General features: G+C 51.0%; 1 protein-coding gene across 1 annotated transcript in view; it reads right to left on the bottom strand.

The window, feature by feature from the left end:
* Nucleotides 1-22,994, bottom strand: part of COL17A1 (collagen type XVII alpha 1 chain) — a 55,351-nt gene that overhangs the window by 8,378 nt on the left and 23,979 nt on the right. The window contains exons 12-42 of the mRNA XM_003255434.3: nucleotides 22,610-22,681; nucleotides 21,758-21,826; nucleotides 20,478-20,639; nucleotides 20,003-20,083; nucleotides 18,523-18,567; nucleotides 17,357-17,554; nucleotides 16,160-16,381; nucleotides 15,742-15,771; nucleotides 15,349-15,375; nucleotides 14,460-14,486; nucleotides 14,288-14,350; nucleotides 13,402-13,506; nucleotides 12,531-12,593; nucleotides 11,856-11,891; nucleotides 11,222-11,275; nucleotides 10,995-11,030; nucleotides 10,465-10,500; nucleotides 9,784-9,846; nucleotides 8,453-8,488; nucleotides 8,124-8,195; nucleotides 7,128-7,154; nucleotides 6,147-6,182; nucleotides 4,215-4,250; nucleotides 3,891-3,971; nucleotides 2,810-2,845; nucleotides 1,876-1,929; nucleotides 1,695-1,736; nucleotides 1,457-1,510; nucleotides 763-822; nucleotides 386-412; nucleotides 40-72 (exon numbers count right to left, since the gene is read on the bottom strand). Of these exons, the coding sequence (XP_003255482.2) occupies nucleotides 40-72; nucleotides 386-412; nucleotides 763-822; nucleotides 1,457-1,510; nucleotides 1,695-1,736; nucleotides 1,876-1,929; nucleotides 2,810-2,845; nucleotides 3,891-3,971; nucleotides 4,215-4,250; nucleotides 6,147-6,182; nucleotides 7,128-7,154; nucleotides 8,124-8,195; nucleotides 8,453-8,488; nucleotides 9,784-9,846; nucleotides 10,465-10,500; nucleotides 10,995-11,030; nucleotides 11,222-11,275; nucleotides 11,856-11,891; nucleotides 12,531-12,593; nucleotides 13,402-13,506; nucleotides 14,288-14,350; nucleotides 14,460-14,486; nucleotides 15,349-15,375; nucleotides 15,742-15,771; nucleotides 16,160-16,381; nucleotides 17,357-17,554; nucleotides 18,523-18,567; nucleotides 20,003-20,083; nucleotides 20,478-20,639; nucleotides 21,758-21,826; nucleotides 22,610-22,681 (1,983 nt within the window). The remainder of the gene's footprint in view (nucleotides 1-39; nucleotides 73-385; nucleotides 413-762; nucleotides 823-1,456; nucleotides 1,511-1,694; nucleotides 1,737-1,875; nucleotides 1,930-2,809; nucleotides 2,846-3,890; nucleotides 3,972-4,214; nucleotides 4,251-6,146; nucleotides 6,183-7,127; nucleotides 7,155-8,123; nucleotides 8,196-8,452; nucleotides 8,489-9,783; nucleotides 9,847-10,464; nucleotides 10,501-10,994; nucleotides 11,031-11,221; nucleotides 11,276-11,855; nucleotides 11,892-12,530; nucleotides 12,594-13,401; nucleotides 13,507-14,287; nucleotides 14,351-14,459; nucleotides 14,487-15,348; nucleotides 15,376-15,741; nucleotides 15,772-16,159; nucleotides 16,382-17,356; nucleotides 17,555-18,522; nucleotides 18,568-20,002; nucleotides 20,084-20,477; nucleotides 20,640-21,757; nucleotides 21,827-22,609; nucleotides 22,682-22,994) is intronic.

The raw sequence follows: 22,994 nt of genomic DNA, 5'->3' as shown, positions 1-22,994 counted from the left end.
TCTGGCCAGAGCCAGAATGGGGCGGGGCTCAGCCCTTACCTGAGGTTGAGAAACCTGGAAGGCCTTGCTCGCCTGAGGAACACACCAAGAGAGGGACAGTCAGTCTCACTTTTCTTACCCACTAACAGCCCCGTAGAGCTGGGGGTTAGATCCATGATTGCTGGGGCTGCGTTGCCCTTTGGGCAGTACCTAGAGATGCCACACACACACGCACGCACACTTGCACTACACCCACGCACACACCCAACCATTCCTAGAGACACGCTGCTCTACTCTTGCTTATTTGCACCAAGTGCCTTTCTATCAAGCTCAAAGCTCTTGGGAGGTGAGCTTTTGCCACCCCCACCTCTACCCCAGGTTTTGTTTGATGCCAGCTCTACTGTACCTTGGTGTCCTCTGGGGCCTGGGGGACCTGAGGGAAAAAGGCAGAGAGCTATGAGACAGGTACCAACCAGGTGTTGTGGTTTCAATGCGCCCATGGAGGAGGGGATAGGGGCTCCAATGCTAGAGCGGATATAGAACTTGGGGTTCCTTGTGCCTCTCCTCTCACTAGGCCAATGTTGGGTGGCTATCCTTTGTAGAGTTTCTGACTATTGTGCCTCCCCCCTACCTTCGCTCCAGGCTGCTGAGCTCCTAATGGGATAAGGCAGAAGGACGCAAAAATGCCCCAGCTCATTCAGCTTCATCCAAACCCTCCTGGCAACCAGCAGGTAAACAGAGGACACATACTGGCTTCTGGGTTCCCTGATACACTGTTCTCACCTTGGTCTCCCTTGGGACCTGGGGGGCCAGGTGGGCCTGGGGGGCCAGAGAGGAAGGCTTCTGCAGAGGAAAGAAATAGTTTGAGTATGGACACTGATATTTGTGAGGAAGCAGCACTTAGCAAAGCACCTGACAACATAGATGCTCAATCAATACTTGTCAGATGGATGGATGGGTGGATGGATGGATGAATGGGTGGGTGGATGAATGGGTGGGTGGGTGGGTGGATGGATGGATGGATGGATGGATGGGTAGGTGGATGGGAAGATGGATGGATAAATGGATGGGTGGATGGATTTTCCACTAGGAACAGGTTCTGGCCTAATGTTTGCTTTGAAGTTATTTCCATAAGTTTCTATGTTGCACTATCAGCACTTACTTCATGTGCATGTATCCTGCCTACTTTATCAGATCTGGGCTCCCCAAGGATAGGAACCAGGTCTCCTCGGTTAGGCCAGAAGCTCCCCAAGGGCAGAGCTGGCTCCCTCCCTCAGGCCAGACTACCAGGGTGGTTGGGTTGACATGGTTATTCCCTCCATGTGCAGCAAGCAGGAAAATTATATAAACACATCCCCATGGAAGTCAGGAGCAGGAAGCCTGGTGAGTAGGTTGTGACCACAAGGCTATGGCCACAATTCGTGGCAGGACAAGGGCTGAGGTGGAGAACAGGTGCGACTTGACTCCCTGACATTACCTGAGTTGGGCGGGAACGATCCTGGTGGGCCTGGTGGGCCTGGCAAACCCTCCCCTAGGAAAGAGAACCCCCAAGACTTATTAGTGCCAAGAGGGGAGCCAGGAACCCTCTGCTCAGGAGGCGGCGGCAGGGAAGCTCTTTCCTATAAGCCAGCCCAGAGGGCCCCGGGCTCAGGGTCCCATTGTTACCCACCTCTCACCTCCCCTTCCCACCTCCCAATGGTAAGCTCAGCTCTCACCTGGTGGGCCTCGGGGTCCTGGTGGGCCTGGAATGGAAGGCCCTGCAGAAGAGAGCAAAGAAGAGGCCATGCTGAGCTCAGGGAGCTGAGGCCACCCCGAGGATCTTGGCTTCCTCACTAAGTGCCTTGAATCTCCTGTCTCCCAAACTACCCACCTTCTAAAGGTCCCCAAGATACTCACCTGGTGGCCCGCGTGGGCCGGGTGGGCCTGGGGGACCTTGTAAATTAAGAACCTCTATAGAGAGAAGAAAACAGAAATGAGCAAAAGCTGTCACGAGGCTGCTCTCTGCCACACTTCTCACCTCTCACTGGATCTGCAGTCCCAGGCACCCCAGGCTACCCTCACACCCCAGACACCAGGCCCTGTGTCACGGCACAGGAGCCTGCAGCACCTCATCTGCCAAGGGTGCCCCCTCATTCAGAGGCAGGGCAGGACCATAGTCAAGCTCCCTGACAGTTGATAAGAGCATGTGGAATGACGGGGATACATTGGATTTTGGTGTCTGAAAGTCTGAGTTCAAACCCCTGCTCCCACATGTCTGGCTGGTGACTTTGGGCAAGTTCTCAACCTCTTTCAGCCAGAGTTTCCTCCTCTGTAAACCAAGGTCAAAAAGACCTACATCACAGGGGTGCTGAGAAGACTGAGAAACAACGAAGACCAAGCTCCTAACACAGTGATAGCTCAGAGTGAGCGCTGGACCGGGTGGGCTGAAGCCTTTGCTGCTCTGCACTCCAGATATCCAGGTGGGAGGCCCAGCAGTCTCCACCTGGGCTCCTTAAAGGACCCGGGAGTCAGTCCTCTCAGCCTGGGCCTGCAGCCAAGAACCCACAGACACTTGTCATTGCTCTCTGGGTCAGCGGTGCACTCCTGCCAGATACTCATCTTCAAGGCCAAGTCTGCCCCTGGTCTTCTTGTAATCCCAGAACTTCTCTGACAGCTGCTCCAAGCTCCAGGGAATCACCTTGCAAGACCCCAGTGAAGAGCCCTGGCCCTCTCCTCCTTTTCCAAAACACACCTTTCACGTCATCTAGAACAGAGGGGCCCGCGTCCACCCAGAGAGGAAAGTCCTCCCGACTGGGCCCATCACCTTGCGTTCTTGCAGGGTGTGACATACCTTGCTGTCCTGGGAGACCAGCCGGGCCGGCAGGGCCTGGAAACGGGGTTGAGGAAGAAAAGGCTAAATCATGCGTGTAGGGTCATAGGAAGAACTAAAGGCATAATTCCTCCCAAGGCATGGAACAGAGACCCAAAGAGGCCACCTTGCTTATTTGAGAGCAATAAGCAATTCGAGACCAGCCCTGCGGTCCAGTTGCATGAGAACATCTCTGACAGGTACCGGGACCCCGGGGCAGGCGGGACTGCCCCCTCTGCTGCTGTCCTGTAATGGTTAGGGACTTCTGTATGCCTCTATGTACTCCTTCTCACTGGAGCTTGTCAGGAGGGAAGGATGGTACATTCTGGCCTTGGTTGTGATAAGTTGTGTACTTCATTTGTACATAAAAATTTAAAATAATTAAAAATACATATAACAAAATAACAGGCACTTTGAAAAGGTAGGAAACAAATTGTCCATAACTCTTCAATTTGTGGGCATTTTATTTTCTTCCAGCATTTTTTCTTTTTTGCATCTTGTATTAATACAGTTGAAACCACAGAGCAGGCATTATTGAGTGTCCTGCTCTTTCAATAAACGTTTTATCTCCTAACAACTTTGTTCGGAAGTTTTCATATTTTTGTCACCATCCCATGTGGAGATATTTTCTTCAAATAGATACCTAGCATTTTTGTTGTCCTGGATGCAGAATATCAAATTGTTTTCCAGGAGGAAACAAAGGGCTCAAGGACTGAGTCTTCTGACTGGCCACAGGCTCTGGAGGTAGACTGATCTGGGCCAAATCCTTTGTCCTGCTGCTTATTGGCCATGGGACCTTGGGCAAGTCATTTACCTGCTCCAGGCCTCAGCTTCCCCTTCGGTAAATGCTGAGAGCACATTCACCTCCTATGCTGTGAAGTAGGATAACTGATCTACCTCATTGTCTGAGAATGCAGGAGTTTGCTTTTCTCAGGCCAGACTCCTTATTCTCTTTACCAGGTTCAGTTCCTGCCCTGGGTTTCGGGATCTGAACAAATATGGCTAGAGTCACTACCACCAAGACCTACTGCTGATTTGGGGCAAAGCAAGAAAACAGACTGACCTGGGGCACCTGGAGGTCCTGGGGGTCCCATGGCTCCAGGAGGTCCTGGGGGGCCTGGGACAGTGAGCATCGACGACCCCTCTGGAAACAGAAGGCACATGGAACACTGAGCCCTACTCTTCTCACTCAGAGGCGCTGGGACCCGAGCCAGGCTGTGGTGGGCAGCCTGGCATTTCTTCCTCTCATCACTGCCAAATTTTCCTCCTCCCCCACTACTGATCCAAAAAGCTCCCTGCCACATCCTGCCCAGAACACTGCAGAGCCAAGGTAGGTGCCCAGCATAAGAAAGACACAGAAAGGAGGGTCCCTCTAGGACCTGCCTACCTGAAGTCACGATCTTGCCTGGAGCTCCTGGTTCACCTAGGAAGAGAGGAAAAGGCTGAGAGTGGTTGTTCTGAGGATCAATTAGTGGCTCAATAAGCCATTTTCAAGGCTCCTGATTGCATTTGGGACCCACTTCTGGGCCTCTCACCATCAGGCTAAAGGCATTTTAATGAACTGAAGGAAGGCAAGCAGGATGCATTAAGCCCCAATCTTTCAGCCAGAGCCCCTGGAGGCCAGAGCATCCATCTTCATTCAGAGAAGTGGCTTCACTTGAGGATGTGGAAAGCTTGCCTTTCAGCGAGCTCAGAATGAGGCTGGCTGGAGAGTCGTTCACGCTCCCACATTCCACCACCTCTACCTGGGAATCGCCTTAGGTGGGAAAATTACTCAAAGGTCAAAGGACAGAGCGATGAGCCCTCCAGGTAGAGCGGGATTCCCAGAGTGCTCTGCGGGACAGTTGTAGGGGCTGTGCAGGATTAAAGGGGGGCTCTGCAGTGGGTAAGTCTGAGAAGGCCTGAGTTATATAAAAGTTAACAGGATCTCTTTTCTGCTTTGTGTCTCAGACCATTGAAAATACAAGTGTGCCGTGGAGGACTTTTGAGAAGAGGACATTCCCAAACGTATCAACTGGATGCAGTGCTGAGAACTGACGATCCACAGACTCACTTGGGGAAACCATTCTTTAGGGGCCCCTTTTTTCATTTCTCAAGTTCTGTGAGCAATTCAGTCATTCATACAATGAAAGGAGACTATTGCTCTCTCCCTAAAGGAAGGCAGAGGGATGGTCTCTGCTCACCATCCTTCAGCCAGGGCTCATGAACAAGACAGGAGAAGCACTTCAGTTTGTTTTGTTGGGATGCAATCCAACGTTAGGTAAAATGGCCCCTCTTGTGCATGTTGTCCAGGCAGGGTCTGAACTCCCCCTTGGACAGGAAGTCACGGGCCCTCAAAAAAGGAGGGTTTCTGTTATTCTTGGGAATTCCAAAACCTATGAGACTCTTACAAAAGGTACCATGCATTTGTGAACAGATCCACGGACCTAGTGTGGTCTGCCTGGGACCTATAAACTCAGTTATCATTATTTTGGAATTACATTTAGTTAGCCCTAAAGAACTCGTTGGCCCAATCAGTCACTGGAAATGATTTCTGGAAAGTGGTTATTTTAGGGTCCCACCAAGAGTGACAGTGACTGCTCATGACAGAGCACAGCTCCATAGAATGTCAAAGTTCAGGAGCGTGTTGGGGTCAAAGGAACAGAAGGAGAAAGACCATCCCTGAGCACTGTGGGTCCCTGAACTTGCTTGGGGTTGAGGTCTGATAGGCAGAACTGGACAAGAGGGTAACTGTGTGCATGGGCGTCACCACATTGCCCCAGTCAGACCCCTGAGGATGAGCTCCCCTCTGAGCACACGACTTGCCCTCTCAGTAGCATCTTAACACTCCTCTCTGCCTGTACTAAAGCCTCCTCTCAGGAAGGGTCTGATGTAGCCATTCACACCAAGGCTGATATGAATGATAAGGGCAAAGTTAGCTCCTGCCTCAGGGGAACAGACTTGTTAGGAGGGGACCAAGCCTACATACCAGGGGGATGAAGCACTAATGGGGGCATTTAGAGGCAAAACAGGGCACGGAAAGGCTTTGGGGAGGGCAGTGCCCTTCTAGAACCTCCTGCAACAATGGCCTGGAGACATCCAACTATGAAAGCAAGGTTCAGGTTTGTGGGGTCGGGAGGTGTTTGGGGAGAGGTGGGGCTTGAGGACTCGGCTTGGTTCACAAATCCCTGGGCTCCCAGCCTCATAGCCCTCTGCTGGAACCACTAGATGCCACTGTTGATCCAGGCTCTGGCCAGAGAAAGGCCTCCTCCTGTCCATCCCTTCCTTCCACAAAAATGGCCAGTGAAAAGAAAGAAATCTCATTTGGAAATTCACTTACCTTTTATTCCTGGTCGGCCAGGGGTACCGGGAAGTCCTGATGTGATTAGAACAAGTAAGTCAGGATGATGAAGGCCCAGCAATTGCAGACGCCCTCAGGTAGTAACTAGTGCTCTGTCACTCAGCACAGCCACACTGCTGATTAAAACCCTGGGACGCACCAGCTTTGCCTTCTGCCTTAGTCTAGACAACCCTGGGGAGCCTCTTGCTCTGGGCCCTTGTCCCTCTTCAGGAAATGGGGCAACAGCTTGGCTTGGAGCAGGCAGAGGCCCATGGGCTCAGCTTTGGAAAGTTCCATCCCATGGGGTTATGAGCCACCTGCAGAGCAGCCTGTCTCCCCTCTCCCCTGCAGGGGAGGGGCTGGACTTCCTGTGTCCAATGCAGCATCACCCTCTTGCCTTTAACTACCGAACTCCTCTGTGAGAGCATCGGAAGCATGTCCCTATGCATTCAACTGCTGGGTGGCTGCTGCCTGATTTCATTTTCAATCTTTGCCTAATTTCTTTCAGGAAATTAGGGGATGAGTGTAGTGATATGGGGGCACAATGGTCCAACTACAGGACAGGCTTTAACACTGAGGCTGTCCCAGAGAAACTGGGCTTTCCTGAACAAGGGTGAGTGCCCACGCCCTGCCCTGCCAGTGGGGGAACTTGGGCCGCTGGACTAACAGCTCTCCTGGCTAGCAGGAGCTCTGCCATGGGCTTGGGGTTCCTCTCAGATTCCTGCACCCGAGGGGAACAGGGCACAGGCAGACAGAATTGGCACACAATCTAATCTCATTTCTACTAGAATGGTATTCTAGATTGTTCTGTGCCTATTTTTCCTTCCTAAGGTGCTTCTCAAGACTCATAGTGAAAGGGAGTGTGTGCCAGGGAGTTGGCAGAGGAGAGGAAACTCTGGTGACTGCAGGAAAAGCCCTGGCCCAAGCAGTTACCCCAGGAGGAGGTGGGAAACAGCAGGTGGGAGTGATCCAGCGACTCACCCTGAGGTCCCTGGGGTCCTGTGAGACCTACAGAAAATCAGCACAAGAGGGAACAGTTGAAGGGTTGAGGCCATCCCTGGTAGCCACACCCACACCTGCAGAAACCGGTAGACATTGTGGTGGAGGGGTCAGTGGGTACAGAAGGACACGTCTCATGCCGGGGCAGCCAGCATCCATGGACCTCTCAGCTCTGGATGGAGAGCAGTTCTGTGGGCTTTGCAGTGAAGCGACCCACCACTTTCTCAGGCAATGATGCTGAGCCTATTTGGGTTCACAGACCCTTTTGGAATCTGAGGAGAGCCACAAACCCAGAATGCTCAACACTCACGGATCCCAATGCTGCCCCAGGTTCCCCCTCTATGGCTCCTGTCTGGGCACCCGCCAAAGGAGGCTGAGGAGGCCCCTACTCTCAGAGGCCCCCAATGAATGCCCACCCGCCTTAACTACACAGCTTTCTTGGCTGGTTTTCATTTGTTCTTCCTGCAGCCCTGAGAAGTTTGCTCTTTGCTCTGGGTGGAGACTGTAACAATGGCTTCCTCCTCGGCCTGGTGGGTGTTGGTGAGGGCCCAGTACAGTCCCAGGAGAGGAGGACAAGAGGGGAAGGGCTCAGAGGAGCAAGATAGTGAGGTGACCTTCAAGTCTGCAGTTTTAAGAGTGTCCTTGCCCCTTTCTAGAAATCCTTGTATTCAGCTGTTAATCCCACTCTTCTGAATTGCCAGACTTAGTTACCCAGAGGTGCCAGGGCCTACAGCCACTGCACACAAAACAACCCAACACTATGGCAGTTCCCTGCTGAGCTGCTGGAGGAAAACGGGATAAGGCACACATGGGTGCATTTGTGCACACCTGCATGCACACACACACAACCATGCACATATAAACCCCTTCCCCAACCTACACGCCTGCACATGCACACACACACACATGCCTACATCTGCACACATAAAGCACACACACACTAAGCAGGGCCATGGCTCCCTCTTCCTGCTCTGTTACCTGGCTTTCCTGGGTCTCCAGAAGGTCCTGGTGGGCCACGGATTCCAGGCATCCCTGTAAGACCTTGTTCACCTAGAAGAGAATGGCCAACGTGGAAGTGTTTACATTTAGGAAAGCTAAACTGGTCATCACATCTGAGCTGATAGTTTCTGAGGGTTTTCCTAATTGACTTGCTGGCAGGTGGAAAGGAGAAGGGGAACAGAACTGGACACTGCACACTTCCACATGCCGTACGCTCCTCTGCACTATGGTTAAGGGGACTGAGGGCTGCATGCTGGAACATGGGCTGTGATGGGAGTGAGGCTGGGGGCAGTAGATCAGTGACAAACCTCTTGGGCCTTGGTGTCCGTCTGGGCCAGCAGGACCTGGTAAAGTAGAAGCAAGGTCTCTCAGTTGCTCCTGGAGTGATTTCTGCGATTCCTCCCTCTACTGTCCCAGTGGCCTTGAAGCACATTGTCTCCCAGGAGCCCACGCAGCCATCAGCCATGGGACAGCCCTGTCTGTCACACTGTCTGGATACGGTACTCCCACTGCCCCTTCTCCTAAACCAGCAATTGTCTCTTTTCCTGTTGAGAATTGTTCAATGCCTTCCCATTGCATCTCAAGAGCCTCGATGCTTGTCGCATTTACTTGAGGGCCTAGAAGTCAAGGTCCTCCATGTTCTTGTCTCCTCTGCTCTAGGCATTATTGTAACCTCTCTCCAAAACGGTGGCCTTCTGGGACCATATCTTGCTCTTTCCCATTTCTTTGTCTTTCCCCGCTTATGCCGTCATCCCTGCATGGAATTTTCCAAACTGGTCGTGATTAAAATCTTTCTAACTTTTTGGGACCACTTGAAATGCCCCCTCCTCCATCCTTCCTATTGGAAGAAATCTCCCCTTTGACTGTATCCTCACAGCACTCTGTACCTTGCATGACATTTGTCACCTCATGCAAATCTTATCTCCCCTTGAAGGAGGTAAAGCATCTCACTTGCCTGGCACAGTGTCAGCACTCACAGCTGGGGAAACGAATGAGAGTGCAGATGCTGCATCTCCACAGGTAAGGCTTAAACCCTTCTTGGGTTTGATCCTCAACATGGGCTTTTTTTTTTTTTTTTTTTTTGAGAGATGGATTCTTGCTCTGTCACCCAGACTGTAGTGCAGTGGTGTAATCATAGCTCACTGCAGCCTCCAACTCCTGAGTTCAAACGATCATCCTGAGTCCCTGGGATTACAAGCGTGAATCACTGCACCCGGCTACCTCTGAGATTCTTGGTCAGTTTCTGCAGCCAGGCTGACAGGCACCTCAGGTGAACAAAAGGGTAAAAACCTGGATTTGGCCATGAGACTAGCCCTGGGATTCCTGGAACACTTGAGGTTCCTAAGGACTTCAACACTGTCTTCCCCAGGGGAGTGGAGAGCTCATGGGCAGCTCTTAGGTGAATGAACCATGCCCTGCAAGGCCTCTCCCAAAGTGGAAAGAAACCCACAGAGGTACCTGCAGCTCTCTGATCCCCAGAAAGGATGCCCAGACACAAAAATGACTGATCAAGGGAGACTCTACCAGGGGTGGGCAGATTAGAGAGCAGGAGAGGCAGCTCTAGAAGACGGATCTCTCCAGGGTCATGGTGACCCCTCAAATGGGGAACTCACTGAATCCATTCCTTTGGAACACTTACCCATTGCTCCTTTAGCCCCGGGCTCACCAACAGCACCAGGCAAACCTCTCATGCCAGGCTCGCCTGCAAAGGACAAAGAACTAGCTGGTTGGACACTTGCAAGCTGTGTATGCTTCAACAATGGTAGTCTGCTCCCTCCTCCAAGAGGTCAAGGAAGCAGCTTCTGCTTTGATTCCAAGGTCAGGGCCACTTGGCTCCCCTGGGCAGTGGCATGGGCTCACCTAGAAACCACACCTAATCAGAACCATGGGCATGTGCATGAGTCTTATTTCCTTGAAAACTGAAAACCACCCCTTGAGTCACAGCTTTATTACTATCAATTTCCTTTATAATCATGCCAGTTGGCAGGAGGTCAGTTGTTGAGAGGATACCAGTGGTGCAAACTTTCTGCTGCTTCGGGAAGAGCTTAATTTTCTCAAATGTATTCCCCAAAAGAATCAGAGACAACCCTACACTTTCTTTTTTGCTCCAAACATTTACTGTTTGGACTATACATCTGGATACCTCCTTATCCTCCACTCCAGGCTTTATTTTCTCGTCTTGTGTTTTTTCTAGATCACAAGTTCCCTGAAGGGTTTTAAACAGATTCTGTCTCTTACTTCTGGATTTTTTCCAACCTAGTAACTGATTGATTTACAAAAGTCATGGATAGATTAAAGTAGATTCCCATGACAGACTGACCTGTGAGGCCTCGAGGTCCTTTCTCACCCTGGTCACCTAAAACAAACAAGGGGGAGGCAGAAAAAGCTGCAGTTGTGAGCAGGGAAAACACTCTCACCCAGTAACAGGGTCCCTGGCTGCAGGATAGTTCCCACTGTATCTGTGAACTCCTGTCAGCAGATGTTGGTGAGGACACAGCATTAATGCAGCCAAAGGAGCACATCTGATCTTTGGCAGTCAGTTCCCCCGCTACAAACTGACCCCCTAGCCCCTGCTATTGCACAAATTGGTGCCATGGACACAAGAGGTCAGATGCCTTGGAATGCTGTGTCTTCACCACCCTGAGAACCACTCACCACCCCAGAATTCAATGTGACGTTAGTGCTTTGTTTCCCTTCTTTGTGCCTCAGTTTCCCTATCTGAGAGGTTGGATTAGAATGAGATCTTGGTCCAGGTCCTGTGCACCTTCAGACCCTGCAGTGAGGGTCCCATCTGGGCTCCCAGGAGTGAGGCAGGCCCTGGTAGTGACCAAGCAGCAGTGAGTGGCATACCTTTGGGTCCTGGTGGTCCCATCGGTCCTTTGTCACCTAAAAAGGAAATGGACACCTTGGTGTAAAATGCCCTACAGGGGACAACCAGGAAAGGGCAATGTCTGTCTCTGAAGACAGGCTCCCCCAATCCTGACTTCTCCTTCCCCTCTTGCACTTGTCAGCCTGCATAGGCTGTGGGTTGTGTCCATCAGACCCTCACTGTCCCCCCAGGCCTCCCTCCAGCTTACCTTTGACACCAGGAAGTCCCACTTCACCTCGGAGCCCTTGGAGACCTACAGGACCTGCCCAGCAGAAGAAACCATGCACACAGATGAGTATCCCCAGCTTTGGAATGATGAGACATGTATGCACACACATGCACACATTACAGGCACACATATGCACACACCCTATAGTAAAAGTCAAAGGATGCTTTCCATGGACTCCTTCCCAAGTCCTTTTTAAGTCATTTTGGTCTAGGTTCCTTGCCCCTGCTGATGAACAGGCATTAGAACATATTGTAGAGCCTTGGCAGAGACACTGGCCACAGCTCAAGATTCTCAAGACAGCAGGACAAGCTCTGTGGCCATAGGGGACAAGATAGAAGCAGATGCTTGCTCAGATGGAGGCAGGATGGGGACTTCCATTGCTGAAGCTGCTGGAGGGTCTCAAGCCTTAAGCCAGGTCAGAAGGGATATGGACAGGACACATGAGGGAGCCCAACCTCTGCCACAGGGGACACACATGCAGACTTGAATTCTATATCTCTAGGAGGCTTTCTTTGTAATTGCTTCTTTGGCTTTAAAAATATTTGGTTTTCCTTTTAACATTGCCACCTTTGCCCCAGAAACAGAACCTGTTTACAAGAAGCAGCACACTGACCTGGAGGGCCCTGTGGGCCAGCAGAGCCACTAGAACCTGAGAAGGAGGATGAGACAGCAATCAGCAGAGGAGTAGGTACAGGTGGGGACATCTGGCCCCGGTGCAGGGCAGGTGGGGGTTGGGGACGCTGTCTTCCAGGTGAGGGCTGTGTGAGTGTATTGCAGGCCAGAAGTGACTCCAGTGCACGTCCTCCTTAGGGAGCGGGCTGCAGCTGGGTGGGATCAAACTACCCTTTGCTCTTTCCTGGTCAGAGTAGAACATTTGGGCTGGGGCAGTAGAACATTTGGGTTTTGAGAAGGGACCCATTCTCCCTGGGTTGCCTAGGCATGTTACTTTTGGTGTGTGCATCTCGGCCGCAGTCAGTCAAGGAAATGGTCTAACTTCTGATTTCCTGAATGATCCATCCACCCACTTAGGGATCACATAGCGGGGCCATTGAAGAGAGATGGAAACATGGCCCCAAGCCCATTATGGGGCTAAACTTACAGCCCTAGTCTTGACTCGCCAGGGACTGCTTTTCTGGGGGATGCTCTTTGGACCCACCCACCACCCCTGCACAGGCCTGGGGCAGGGGGTTAGGGCTGTCTGGGGTCCCAGGGCCTCTTCTCTATAATCTATCCTGAATGTGGCTTCTCCTCTGGAAAACTTTGATTCCTTCCTGCACACTGGACTTACCTTTGGGACCCACAGAACCTGGGACACCAGGTGGGCCATGAGGACCTGGTTCACCAGCAGCCCCTGAGGAGAAATGGAGGGATGAGCACTTTGGGAGAGGCCCCAGTGTGGCTGCCCCCTATCCTGGCACTGTCATTTGGAGGGGATGCTTCCCACCCTGCTAGTGGTCTTGGATCCATTTGGTGCCCCAGTGAGGCCACTTATCAGCAAAACTCCTTTAGTTTCTACCCCCAGAGACTTTATAGTCTATGGAGTTTGGCACCTAGTAGGCACTCAATAAATTTTATTGTCTGGTTGAGCAATATTTTAAAGAGAAAGTAAAACTGAAAATAAAGCTTCCTGCTCACAGTCTGTTAGCGTTTCTGGTATCTGTCTTAGTTTCCCCTGACAAAAGCAGTCTCATAGTTAAGGATGGAATTGCAATACCTTCCCCAGCCTCTCCAGCACTGAACCTACGTCTGGGGCCTTCCCCACCTCCCTCTTGGCCTCCTTCCAGCCAGGAAAGGCTCAAAGGTCTGTGTCCCACTCCACCTTACAATGGACTCTGCCCTGCCCTGCCCCCTGAGCCCCACCTCGGCCTGACTCCTCACTCTCCTTACCACCCAACTCCGGGAAGGCCACTGCTCCTGTGACCACTTTCCCCGTGGATTCCAGGGATGTCAGATGGGTTCTCAGCCCTAGGCCTGGCCCTGCAGCCCAGCCTATGCCCAGCGTCTCTGCAGGGCCTAGCACAGACCCTGACTCAGGGTGGGCGCTCAGTAAATGAAGGAAGGAAGGAGAGAGAGAGACAGAGTGAAGGAGGGACAGGTGTTGACAGAGAGAAGGAAGCACAGGCATAGCTAACTCTGCCAGTGAAGGAATTTCCTCTTACCTCTTTCCCCTTTCTCTCCAGATCCAGGAGGCCCTGGCTCACCACGAGGTCCCATGGGGCCTTCTCGCCCTCTCTGGCCCATGGGGCCTTCCATGCCAGGATCTCCTAAAGATAGGGATGGCCAGCCTCCAAGTTAGGATCCCGTGCCCCAGCTAAGGGCTCTACAGGCAGCCTCTCACGGAAGACGCTTGCCTGGAGCCCTTCCCTGGCCTCCCTGCTTCTCTCCTGGACCCCATAGCCTTGGCTCAACCTGGAAGCCAGAGTGACCCTTTGAAAATGTTGAGTAGATCAGGTTCTACCTCTGCCCGAAACCTGCACATGGCTCCTCAACTCACCCAGAGTCAAAGCCGAAGTCCTTACACTGGCCTCTGAGGCCCCACACAGCCTGCCTCCTCTCGGGCCATCCCTTTGGACTTTCCAGCTCAGAGGTCTTCTCCTCCCTGATGCTCCTTAAAAATTGCCCTGGGGCCTGGGCCTTGGCCTTGGCTGCTCCCTCTGCCTGGAATGTTTTCCTTAGATCTCTCCTGCTTGGCTCCTTCTTGCCCTTCAAATCTTTGCTCAGATGGCGGCCTCTCAGGGAGGCCTTCCCTGGCTTCCCTGTGTAAAATTACTCTCCCCAGCTCTCATTCCCAAAATCCCTCCAGGCTCTTCTTTCCCATGTCATGCATCACCTGTAACCTGCTATACACTTCACTATTTCTCACAGTTACTGTCTTTCTCCCCAACCCAAATCTCAGCTCCACAACAGCAGGGTTTCTCTGTTTGGTTCACTGATGTCTCTCCAGAGCCTAAAACAAGGCCTCACATACAGCAGGCACTTAATGAATGTTTATTAAATGAATGAAAGAATGAGGAATAAATAAATAAAGAAAAACGTGTTTCTTACCCATGCTGCCTTTTTGACCCTTCGGTCCTTCTGGACCTGGGTGGCCCAAGGGCCCAGGGATACCTGTGGACACACAAGGATATCTCAGCCCCTGTTTTCCTCCCAGGAGCCATCAGCTAGGATTGAGCAGCTGCAACACCAGCAGGCCTGGAGGTCATCAGAGAGTACATACCTGGAGTCCCAGGGAACCCTCGATCTCCTGCAGGAACGAAGGCAAAAGAGAGAGTGGTCAGCCAGAGGACTGTGCCCAATTCCCCAAAGAAGTCACTAGTGGGATTCGGGCAGGGTTGCCAAACTTAGCAAATAAAAATGCACATGTCCAGTTACATTTGAATTGCAGATAAACAACACATAGTTTTAGTTATAAGTATGTCCCGTGAAATATTTGCGACAAGTTATAGTGAAAAATTATTTGTCGTTTATCTGCAGTTAACTGGGAGTCCTGTATTTTATCTGACAGCTGCAGGTTCAGGTACTCTGGCAGTATCAGTCCCCACCCCTAACACGGTCAGGAGGGGTGTGCAGGCTGGAGCCTTGGGGAAGGAGGGCTGGGACAATGACCCAGGTATATGCGAGGGTGTGGGTGGCAAGGATCTGAAGGGAAAGAAGAGACTCGAGGGCCCCAAAGTGGAGGAGCTGACTTCCTGCCCTGGGGTTGCCTAGGAAGTGAGGGGGGAGCTGGAGAGAGGTGGGATCCTGTCATCTTGAACATGGTGCTCAGTATTCTTCTGGCTGCAGAATCACTGAGGATGACTAAGATAAAGACTCCTGCCCACATCCGTACCCCCTGAGTCAGAGGCTCAGGAAATGCGGCCCAAACTCTTTTGGAGATTCCTGTGCACGTGGAAGCTCACCAACCCCGGTCAGCTGGACCAAGGAGAACTGCTCTGTGTCCAGCCAAAGGTCCCTGGGATTGGAAACCTCTCCTCCTCACACACCTGTCCCATCTGTTGTCAAATTACTTCTTGGAGTGCAAGGTGGGTTTTCTGACACTTGCTGATTGTTTGAAACAATTAACACTCGCTAACATTTTAAGGTAAAAATGCCCATGTTATAATTACCTTTAGGGCCTGGACTTCCCATGTCACCTGAAACCAGAAAGATATGAAAACGGTGAGATGGGGCAAGAACCCAAAGGCCATACTCTGCCTTGTATTTTAAAACCATTTGACAAGACGTAACCCGTATTTCAAGGTGAGGCGACATGCGGCGAGTCCTTCCCAGTCCCAGAGTCTATGTCATTTGGGCTCATTGCTGGGCTTCTCTTAGATGCTGCCTTATCTAAGATATTCTGACTCTAAAACCAAATCTCAACCCTCCCAACAGGTACCACAAGATCATTCAGCTCTTCATCCTTCCATTTAGAACAAAGAAAAAGTTTTCTAATCCACCCAGAAAACTCGCTTCCAACTGCAGGAAATGAATCAGAGACAAGATTCAATCCATGGCAATACCTTTAGGGCCAGGGCTTCCTCGGAGATTTCCTGCAAGAAAAAGCAAACCCTGAGTCAGCTTCATATCTCCTGTCCCCCCCGCCCCCCCCCCCCACACACACACATACACACAAACACAATAAGGGGATCATGGTATGGGAAGAAGAAACTGAGGCAAAGCCTAGAGATCAGATTCTAAATTTGACTAGTCCAGTGATCTTGGGCAATACTTCTTGCCAGAACTCAGTTTTCCCAGGAGTAAAGTGGGACCACAGTCTTGGTCCCACCTACCTCTCAGGGTTATTGAGAGGATCAGAGGAGGAGAGAGGCTGAGAGTGGGCTGGATGATGGTGCCCACAGCACACGCACACAGTACCACATAGATGCAAAGAAGAAAGGGACTCAGGGGAGCTGGCCCTGTGCCTGGCGATGCTCTCACCATTTTCCTGTTCCATCATTAGCTTCTTCCTCACGAACATCCATAGCTCCTCCTGGCTGTCGCTGTGCAGCCCAGTTTTGTCCAGGTCTGCTCCCGCCACAGGTGGCATGCCCTGGAGGCGGTCCTTTTGGATTCTATCCATGCTGTCCCCATAGGGCAGCATGCTCCTCCTGATCCTCTCCAGCTCATCCACACGAGCCTTCAGCTTCCTCACCTCCTCCGCTGCAACAAACAGACACACACTGTGTCACTGAGGGCCCGGTCCTTTGCCTTCCATACACTCGCTCCTCATGGGGAGCCTGACACAAGGGACTGGGGCCTGTGGTGGCTTCTTCATGCTGGAATACTCATGCAGAGATAATCTGCCGTGGCCACCAGCAGCATTACCTGCTCAGCATCACAGCAGAGCCTTAAAGAAACCTGGCCTGGGAGTCAGTCTTCTCATCTGAGCTGGGTGACAAAGCTTGTCCTCACCCTCCCTGTGAGGTGGTGTGAGAGCTGATAGAAATAGATATGGCTGGCCGGGCGCAGTGGCTCACACCTGTAATCCCAGCACTTTGGGAGGCCAAGGGGGACAGATCACGAGGTCAGGAAATCGAGACCATCCTGGCTAACACGGTGAAACCCCATCTCTACTAAAAATACAAAAAATTAGCCAGGCATGGTGACATGCTCCTGTAGTCCCAGGTACTCAGGAGGCTGAGGCAGGAGAATCGCTTGAACTCAGGAGGCGGAGGTTGCAGTGAGCTGAGACTGCACCACTGCACTCCAGCCTGGGCAACACAGCGAGACTCCGTCTCAAAAAAAAAAAAAAAAAGAAAGAAAGAAAAAGAAAAAAAAGAAAAGAAATAGATATGGCTGCTTGGAAACAGCAAAAGTCAAAAAGGCTAAGGAAGTCTTGACCTTGTTACTAAGGGCAGCCAGGTGCTTAGAGTGCTGCTACAGTGCAGCAAGGGTGGGGCTCGGCATCAGGTGCTGCATCCAAATTCAGCTCCACTAAGTGGCAGCATGTCCTTGGCCAGGTACCTCCTGGGGCCTCAGTTTCCTCATCTGCGGTAACAAGGGTCTGCACCAATGCATTCCGGTCCCCTCGCCCCCTAACACGTGGGCCCACTCACAGATTTCTGCCCTTCTGACAGGCAGTGGGGCCAGCCTTCCTCCTACCACACAGGCTGCCCTGCTGCCTTTGCCACATACCCAGAGCAATGAGGCCGAAAAGCAGCCCCAGAAGTAGCAGCCAGGTGAGCAGCAGGCCCAGCAGCCACTTCCACCAGCTGCAGCAGGAGCCGCAGGGGCACCAGGCTGGCGCTGCTCCCCAAGGGCCGCCGCCAGCGCCACCAACACCGCCACCTCCTCCACTGCCACCACCACCACCGCTGCCGTAACTGTGGATATCTGTGAAAGAGACAGGGAAAATGAAGCAAATGCAGGCGGCTCCTGCCTTTTCCCTCCAGATTCTCTGACTTTTGGTGACTTTCTGGCCTGAGTGACTGTGATTGGGGGCTTTCAAGTTCCCGTGCTGCTCCACGTGGGACAGGGCTGGCTCCTGGACTGAGCACAGGGCCTGGCTGGTGCTGACCAGAAGTCTGGCAATCCTGGCTCCAGCTGTGTGACCCTGAGAAGGTCACTTCACCTTTGTTTCCGTTTTTATAACATGGGGTTAAAAGATTGCCTACTTCCTGGGAAGGTTGTTGAATGAAATGGGACAAGGCATGTAAAATAGTAGAGGAGTTAGCAGCACAGCACGAGGCTTAAACATCTTTATTTTGAATATAGCATTGATCTGCATCTGACTGGGCCCAAACCGAAAGCATTCCCATCTCCATGCCTCAGTTCACACAGTGCTTTCTTTAATCCTCACAGCACCTAGAATTATACTCGGCTCTTCAGGGGTGCCTAGTGAATTAAAACAATGTTCTTTGTAATGAAAAGTGTTTTTAGTTTCCTAAAATGGGGTGGTAAGACTTGACCTGCTTCTATCACAAGGCGGTGGAAGGAAATGAGGAAAGGCTAAGGGGCTGGAGGTGTGCATGGCTTAGTCTCTTCTTGAGCTGCTGTGTGAAGACACAGTCACCTTGTTGTGTTAGGAGACAACCTAATTAACAAGTGTTAATTAGGGGCAGCTGGGGTCGGGGGGCCTGTTAGCTTCATCCCCTGAGCTAAACTTCTTCTGCAGCCACCTCTGACCCACAGCCTGCCACTCCCCTGACCCCCACCCTGCTCCCCTCTGAGCCTTTAGGGAAACTCTTTAGAGTCTGGTGGCTTCTGTGCACTGCTTCCAGGCAAGGGACCGTCATCTGGTCCATTAGCCATAAGCAGCCCCACTGGATCCTGTCACTACAGGGTTCGCGGTTCTCACCCACCTGCAGTGGTGGTCTTGCCCTTTGTGGACACAGTCGTCAGGTCTCCTGAAAGGACAAACACAGGTTGACCTGAGCTTTTAAACTGGAGGAGCTAGCTGCTCTGCCTATGGAGGAGCCATTTTTTTATTCCTTTACTTTCTTAATAAACTTGCTTTCAACGACGTGCAGGAACATCCAGCAGCTCAGTCCTCACTAATCTGATAATTGTGATAATTACATCCATGAAGACATGGCTTGGCAAACAATTAATGGTGGAAGAAAGCACTATGTTTTAATTCTCTTATGACCTTAAACCTTTACACCTCAAAACATTTTTGGAACACCAAGTTACGGGTGCCGCTTGCATTCAAACAGTAAGTGTGGCTGTGAGAAATGACTCTGATTTCTTGGTTAAGGGACTCTGAACACAAGTTCCTGACCTGGGGTGGAAGGTATTGGGAATGAGAAGGATGAGCTTGGAGGAGGATTGTTCCTGAGTCCGTGATGCTATTTGAAAGTGGAGTGTGTGTTTAGGCCGGGCGCGGTGGTTCACGCCTGTAATCCCAGGACTTTGGGAGGCCGAGGCAGGCAGATCACGAGGTCAGGAGTTCAGACCAGCCTGGCCAACATAGTGAAACCCCATCTCTACTAAAAATACAAAAAAATTAGCTGGGTATGGTGGCCCATGCCTGTAGTCCCAGCTACTTGGGAGGCTGAGGCAGGAGAATCGTTTGAACCCTGGGAGGCAGAAGTTGCAGTGAGCTGAGACCATGCCATTGCACTCCAGCCTGGGCAAAAGAGCGAGACTCGTCTCAAAAACAAAAAGAAAGTTGAGTGTTTGTGGGCATGTGTAGAATTTACTGGGCAATTTGTTCATACCTTTCATCAGATTCTGAAAAGGATCTTTTGACTCCACAGCCCTAGACCTACCCCTAAAATGTCAGGAAATGCTAACTTTAAAAACTTACAGTCAGGTTCCAATCTCTCACCTTGTTAAAGTGGTAACTGATTTGATTGGCATTTATTTAAAAATGTTCTGTGATTAAACATTTTCCTTCCTTTACTGACCTCCCTGAAGTCAGTGATTTGGAGAGAGTCCTATAGGGCATTGTGAAGAAACGTGGTTATGGGACAAAGAACGCAGATATTTGGGAAGAAAAAAAATAAAGCTAACAAGTGCTTTGCAAAGCATTTTTCTATTAGTTCTGAAGATTATGGAGAACAAGTAAGATGAGAAAACAAACGCCATCGTAGACATGGCAGAGGCAGGCTTTTGCTTCAATAATGCACATGCGAATCACCTGGGAAGCTTGTTGAAACGCAGCTTCTGACTCAGTAGATCTGAGCTAGGGCTGGGACCCTGCTTTTCTAACACACTCGCAGGTGTGGCCGATGCTGCTGGCCCGTGGACCACACTTTGAGTAGCAAGGTCTCCGAAGACAATGAAATGAAATGTGGCCTGGCTGAAGTCAAGGTGGACAACAATCATATTTGTTCTTACCATTAGCTTCGGCTTTTAGGCCTGAGTCAGCATTGTAGGCAGCTTGCTTTTCTTTTTTTAGGGTGTCTTCTGAAAAAGAAGCTATGCACAGAACCCATTATAACCTGGCATATTCTCAACCTCTCAACTCTGCCCTATGTTCCCCCCACCCTTGCCCACTACCCTGCTTGGGAAGGTCTAGGTTAGACTGGTAAGAAGAGCCCCTCTTTCCTGGGGTTCATCTCCCCAATCTGTGTTTGCGGTTAGACTTGCTGTCACCCAAATGCATCTCTGAGAGCCCTTTGCCTGAATTTTCTCAGCTCATCTGCATTCAAGGCAGACCCTGGAACATACTATTCAGACAGGTGCTTTTCATTAGAATGGGATGGCTGTGGTTTCATGACTCATAGGGTCCCAAACCACCTTGCTAAGACATTTGGTCTTCTACACTATTTGCCTTTCTTCTGAAACCCAAGCCACACGGGATCTGACGCACTTGCAGCGATGCTGGCGGGGGAGGCCGTAAAGACCTTCCCGCTGTCCTTGGTCATGATCAGCAGCTCCATCTCCTTTTTGGCAGGTGTGTTGTCTTTCTCTAGGATCAGGAACTTGCAGTCCTTGTGCAAAAGGTCATCACTCTGCGCACTTGTGGTGCAGGCTGGGGAGGAAGAAAATGGGTAAGAAGGAAGGACATGTGCTAGGAGAAGGGAGAGGGGAGAAAAGACAAGAAGAGGAAGGAGAAGAAAGAGAAGGGGGAGGGGAGGTAAATTAGCAGGTGTGTGTGAGAGTCTCCTGTTCTTGCTGACAGTGTTACTATGAAGCATCTTGGGGACCAAGGACACCCTCTATGCCTGGCTGGGCCTGGCCACCGAGAGTTTGGGTCAATGTCAGAAGCTCTGGATGGCTGGTTTATGGGGGCTGCCTCCCCTCCTGGAAATTATAGGATCTTTATTGAATGGGTAAAAGTCCCGCAGTCAGGCAAGTCCTTCCTTAACTAACCTGGGTTCATTTTTATCCTCCAGGTCTTAAGAGCTGCCTTCTTAGGGAGGCTTTAGCTGACTACCCCATCTAAAGCACTTCACCCTCATACACACACTACCGTCTCTACCACATTACTTATTGCTGTCCTTATAATCTGTATCCTTTTCTGTAATTATCTTGCATACTTTGTGTGTTTGTCGTCTGCCTCCACCACTGACATCAGCTTAGTGAAGGCAGGAATCTATCCTGTCGTGTTCACTGCTGTACTGTCAGCACTTAGAACACTGTCCATCTGACACAAAGAAGGTACTCAGTAAAGGCTTTCCAATAAATGAATTGTTGAATGGAAGACAACACACTAGGATTAGAACATGGAGGAAATAGCTCACTGTATGATGTTGAAATATGTGGACGAAGTTGATATAGATTCTGTAGAAAGTAGGGAGGGTGCCAGCAGTTTCTGAGGGCTCCATGAGCTGCATGTAACAGGTGAAGGCCAAAGGCTTCCAGTAAAGGGCCTAATGTGCAAGTGCCTGGCCCTAGGCAGGTATGGAGGGTGGAGCTTCCTGCCCCCTTCTGATAGGAACATTCATGGGAATGTTCACCTTTATTCACTCATGGAAACATCCAAGAGGCCTTTGGGGCAAGTTGCATTTGCAGACCTAAGACCACTCATGGGTCCTATTTCCTCTTCCAGTCTACCATGTGTATTGGAAGGATACACAGGCAGGATTACTGCAGAGTAATCCTGCCTGTGCACCAGCCTGACCCCTGGCAGCTGGGAGCAGCACTCACCGGCAGAGGTGGAAACACCAGTGTTCACAGTCGCAGGGCTCTGGGGCATGTTTTTCTTCACCCCATATGCTGCAAGAAAGGAAGCTGGGTCAGCATGGGACGGTGGTTCCAGGTGACTCAGGAGAAGCCTGGTCAGCCCTGGCAGAGAGGTACCCCCGACCCTCTCCAGTGAGAAGCAGATGATGAATCAACTCTCTCCAGCCATGGGGACAGTAATGAGGGTTTAGATGGAACGTTCTTAGGTATAATCCTCCTCATCCTTCTAGCTACTTCCAGGAAGTCCTCCTAGACCCTCATGCATCTCCTTCTCTCCTAACTCCTACAGCCCTTAACACCTGCTCTGCACAGCCTATCACTTATTCCCACTGTCTTATAGAGCCTCTCATTGTCTCACGTGTGTTAGACTTTCTCCTCCAATTAAGTAGCAGACAAGTTGGAGGCAAAGGCTGACCTAGGTTTCATGTCCCCAGCCACCCCTAGGTTTGCACAGCGGTGGCAACCTGTAGGGGGTGCACCATAAAATCAACCAGATGATTGATTTGCAGTGACAGTGGGCTGTCAAGGATAGCAGTGAGCTGGCGAGACCACCAACCTAACCAGTTTGGCTGTGAGAGACACAGGAACATACAAGTGATGCCTTACAAGGTGATGCTGTTGACAGGACAGCCTTCCCTGTGTGCTTGACTCATGTCTGAGCCAGTTAATGATCAAGATTGATATCCTGAGTGTTGTGTCTTTGGTGGGAAAGGTCGACTGATTTTCAGGGACATTTTGGGTCTCCTAATTCAGTGAGTTGTAGCTGCAAAGAGGTGTCACTTCCCAGCGCCTAAGCTCCAACCCTAGCCTACTGACCTGTGGAAGTAGTGGTGGTGCCATGGGACAGGGTAGTCGAGCTGGGGGCCAGATTGTTCTGCATGCCAAATACTGTGAAAGCAACCGAGGTCAGGTGAGTACAGGGAGCACAGGGGATGCCCCCTGGCTTAGGATGGCCCCCAGAGTCCCAAACCACTTTCATGATCAATGCTTTTGCCGGCAGATTCCCAAACTTCCTCGGTTTCCACACTCTTTGTAACGTAGTAAATTTGTTAATACCCCCACCTACCTACCCCAGGCCAAAAATTACTAACAGTTCTACTTACCATGTAGTTAGGTCCATCCAAGTTAAAAGAAGTAGCTTGCAAAGGGTCTGACAGATGTTGCTGACAGATCTCTCAAAATTTAAAAATATCGTAGGGGT

The sequence above is a fragment of the Nomascus leucogenys genome, chromosome 3, assembly GCF_006542625.1.
Source record: "Nomascus leucogenys isolate Asia chromosome 3, Asia_NLE_v1, whole genome shotgun sequence".
Lineage (NCBI taxonomy): Eukaryota > Metazoa > Chordata > Mammalia > Primates > Hylobatidae > Nomascus > Nomascus leucogenys.
This window is presented reverse-complemented; position numbering and strand designations above follow the sequence as displayed.